Source organism: Mus pahari, chromosome 6 (assembly GCF_900095145.1).
Source record: "Mus pahari chromosome 6, PAHARI_EIJ_v1.1, whole genome shotgun sequence".
Classification (NCBI taxonomy): domain Eukaryota; kingdom Metazoa; phylum Chordata; class Mammalia; order Rodentia; family Muridae; genus Mus; species Mus pahari.
In genome coordinates this window covers 49842230-49846121 of record NC_034595.1, presented here as the reverse complement: position 1 = coordinate 49846121, position 3892 = coordinate 49842230, and the positions used below count along the sequence as shown (strand labels likewise).

The following is a 3892-nucleotide window of genomic DNA, read 5'->3' as shown; positions in this document are numbered from 1 at the left end:
AAATCTTAAAAAAAAAAAAAAAAAGGAGGCTAAATGAGGAAATTTAAGGTGGATGTGGGGGTCCTCTCCGGACCTAACATTAAGAATCCCAGACGCATGTACTGGTGTTGGCATTGAACCACCGGCCCTGGTCAAGAAGGATGACCCAGACAACCTTTGCCTCCTCCGTAGCTACGAGACCACTTCTAGCGAGGAGACCAGTGGGGAGGACAGCTCCCCTGAGGATTTGTCTGACAGTGAGACGGAGAAGAAGCAGGATCGCTCAGAGCCCAGAGAAGGCAGAGACAGAGACCTGCATCCTGGCTGGGAGGCTGGGCAGGGAGTCCCTGCAGGCACCAGAAACTCGGGCCACACAAGTGATCATGGGGAGGAAGTGTCTCATCTGAGGACTGAGAGGTGAGTCACATAGGTAGAAATGGGGCACATGCTCCTCTAAAGAGGGGCGAGGGCATTTATTATTATCTTCTTTATTTAGTCCCTTTTATGTGTGTACATTTTTACCAATCCGTTCAGCAATGTTTGTTGAGGTTCTGTTTTGTGCCAACTCCTTTGCTGGGTAAACTAAACAGATGTGACTCTAGCCTTCATAAGGCAGAGCCCCAATGGGCCGATTTTTTTTTTCTATATATAAAACCAGCATTTGTTGGTACTGTGAATAAGATGGAGTTGATATGTATTATTTTATGGAGTCCCCTCTGCTGTCCTGGAAGGTAGACCTTACTGCGATCCTTGCTGTACAGATGTGGAAACAAAGGCTTTGGGAGATGAGGTGATGCCCCTCAGTAGGGCAAGGATTTGGGCCCCGGTCCTCCTGATTTCCACACCGACTCTTCTATCATGGAGTTGCTGACGACAGCAGCACAAACTTGCAGTTCCACACTTGGACCATCGGGGTCTTTAACGGACAGTCACCTCAGTGTCCTCATCCAGGAAGCAAGGATTGCAGCCAAATAGGTTTGATCTAAGGACTGTATGAGGAAAGACGGTGAAATGCCCAGCCCAGAGTAAACCCTCAATATGTAGAAATATGCCAAGCAGAGCCAGTGACGTCACCTCTGCTATCCGCAGCCTGGGTGTGGGGGATGTAAGAACAGAGCTCACTGCAGAGCAGGCTCACAGGCTGGCTGCTCTCTTGCAACAGCCCAAGATGACCGAGGATATCCTCACAGTCATGGGACAAGTGCTTGTCACTGTGACTTGCCAGCCTCCCAGGTTCTCATTGTACCCCCTCGGTTCCCATGTGTGCTGCCCTTCCTGGAGGACAAACCGGAAGAATCTACCGGTATGGGTTGAGTTCTTTGGATTTTTCTGTGCACCCAGGTGGAACAGCGGCACTTTCTTTCCTGGCGGGGCAGTAACTACCATTGGGCCCTTGTCCCGCATTTTCCTCAACTGCTCTAGCCCCTGCCAAAAGCAGCATGAAAAGACAGAGCCTGACCTCCAGAAGCCCTCGGATGCCGAGTCACAAGCTCCGAGTAACCACGCTGTTTAGGGATTTCCCTCATTGTGGAATAGTCGCCCCTTTGATTGTTTGAGCTGCTGAAAGAGGAAAGTGAAAATCCCTCTTGTCAATGCATTGAAGCTGATATGTGATCTCTCTCTCTTTTCCTTAGATATAAACCCTCAGAGGAATTTCTTAACGCATGCCAGACACTGAGCCAACACCTGCCGGAAACTGGGGACACCACCAAGCAGCTCCTGGTACTCAGAGTTCTCAGTGTCACACAGAGGTTCCCAATGGGGGGTTGACTCTGGTCCCTTACCTAAGGCAGCGGTGAATGTTACACACAGACCCTCTCTCCAGGCAGTCTATGGTTTACCTGAATGCTGTCTCTTCAGGAGAGGGGGCTAGGCTGAGGAAAGAGTAAGATTAGCACACACAAGCAAGCTAGCCAAGTCAGGCGGTGGCACACGCCTTCAATCCCAGCACTCAGGAGACAGAGGGAGGTAGATTGCTTGAGTTCAAGGCCAGCCTGGTCTACGGAGCAAGTTCCAGGATAACCAGGGTTACGGAATGCTAGCATTTTACCAAGTATTTTTAGAAGTCATAACCAAGAGCCTGCCACTAGACTCCGCCATGGCTAAGGCTTAACCTTCAAACTGTCTTGCAGTTCACAAAACCATGGGTAAAGTAGGAAAGGCACATGGATGTGGCCTGGGTCTTCCTTCCAGTTAATTCAATGCCCAGGGCCTGGTTTCCTCATTAGTAAATGACAGTGATTGGTAGCCTGTCTCCATCACCCTTGAGCCCCCACATTTGATTCTAGTATGCCACTGCTTGGTTTAATGTGCATTGATGGGTTAAGAGACCAGAAATAAGAACATACCTCCATTCGATCTTTCCCACCCTTATATATCCCATGGAGATTTGAACCTGTAATTCCTATGTTCTATTTTTAATCAAGAGCCACTGGCCTGGGCCAGGAGAAAACGCTTTCAGAGCCCATCTGCTCTCTCAGCAGAGCAGCCCAGAGCTCAAACCCGTCGATTCAACAGTTTGTTTCCCGTCCTCCCCCCAACCCTTTGTTTTGTTTATTTTTTTTTTTAATTTTTTTATCTCAGCTGACTTGGCAAATAGCATCTTCCTGACTGCTCAGGAGCCCATACGTGAGGTGGCGGTTGATGGGATGCCTGGTGCTCAGATTAAAGAACTCAGCTCTGTTCTGTTTGTCCATTCTGAGATAAATTCTCCCGCTGCTCAACCTGATCTCAGACTCACTGAATTGCCGTGACCTTGAGCTCTCTGATCCTCCTGCCTCCGCCTGTCACTGGGTAGTGCTGAGAACTGGGTGCTAAGCAAGCACTCGCTAGCTTCATCTCTTTTTTTTTTTTTTTTTGGAATCTACCACTGTACTCCTTAATACCAGGACCTTCCTCTGCATTTTCTTGATTCCCTAGATCAAGAGGATATTCTAATATCTAGAAACGTATCAGCCACAAATCATTCTTCGGTTTCTGTTCTGCAAATGTGACAAATGCCTATGCATATGCAAGCTTAGCACTGCCCACCCCCCACACACCCCCATGAAATCAAACCTTAGGACGAGAATCTCCTTCACCTTGCCCCTGCCTAAGAGACAGTAGGTTTTTAAATTACCTCATCCTATAGAATCACGAAAACAAGGATGCCAGCCCCAGTTTATAACAGGGACAAGAAATATTCGATGAGGTTGTATGCTCACACAGCTGAGCCAGAACTTATGTCTGGTCATGCGAATTTAGTAACTAAACCTAGTGCCCCTTCCAGAATGAGCATAAAGTCATTTAAAAATCACCACATCCCAATAGCATCTCTTGACTTTAGATTAAATATTCTAAACATGTGGCCTTACCCATTTGGGCTTGTCACACACAGAACTGATGTCTTAACTTGATATTTACTTTGTACATGATTGCCAATGGGTGGGAAGTAGGGGGTTGGGAGAATCACACCAGCATTGAATGTGCTGCAGGATTCGAGGCCCTGCCTTCTCAGACCACTCCCAGCCCCGCCCCTGATAAATCACACCAAATGCTGAGGGGAATTGCGGAGAAGCAGAAGCTGGCCTATCCAAGGTCACTGGGAGATCCAACCAGGGTACCCAGGCGAGGGTAGCTCTTGTGATCAGAATCTTCCATTGCAGAGGCAAAGCTTGAATACCATCAGTCAGGAGTGGTTCCGCGTGTCCAGCCGGAAGTTATCTAGCCCTGAGGCTGTGGCCGCCTACCTCCTCAAGGTCCAGCCTCACTCTCCACATCTTCTGAAGCTACTTGTCAACTTGGCTGACCGAAGTGGGAACACAGCCCTTCACTACAGTGTGTCACACTCCAACTTTGCCATTGTCAAGCTACTGCTGGACACAGGTCAGAAATGACTATTACAGTCTGTCCCTCCTTGTTCTTATAAAGGGGG

The 3892-nt window shown here is 48.5% G+C and overlaps 1 protein-coding gene across 1 annotated transcript in view; it reads left to right on the top strand.

Annotated features, from left to right (window-relative positions):
• Positions 1–3892, top strand: part of Kank4 (KN motif and ankyrin repeat domains 4) — a 64526-nt gene that overhangs the window by 43993 nt on the left and 16641 nt on the right. Inside the window, exons 5-7 of the mRNA XM_021200629.2 lie at positions 172–396; positions 1614–1701; positions 3624–3843. Coding sequence (XP_021056288.1) covers positions 172–396; positions 1614–1701; positions 3624–3843 — 533 coding nt within the window. The remainder of the gene's footprint in view (positions 1–171; positions 397–1613; positions 1702–3623; positions 3844–3892) is intronic.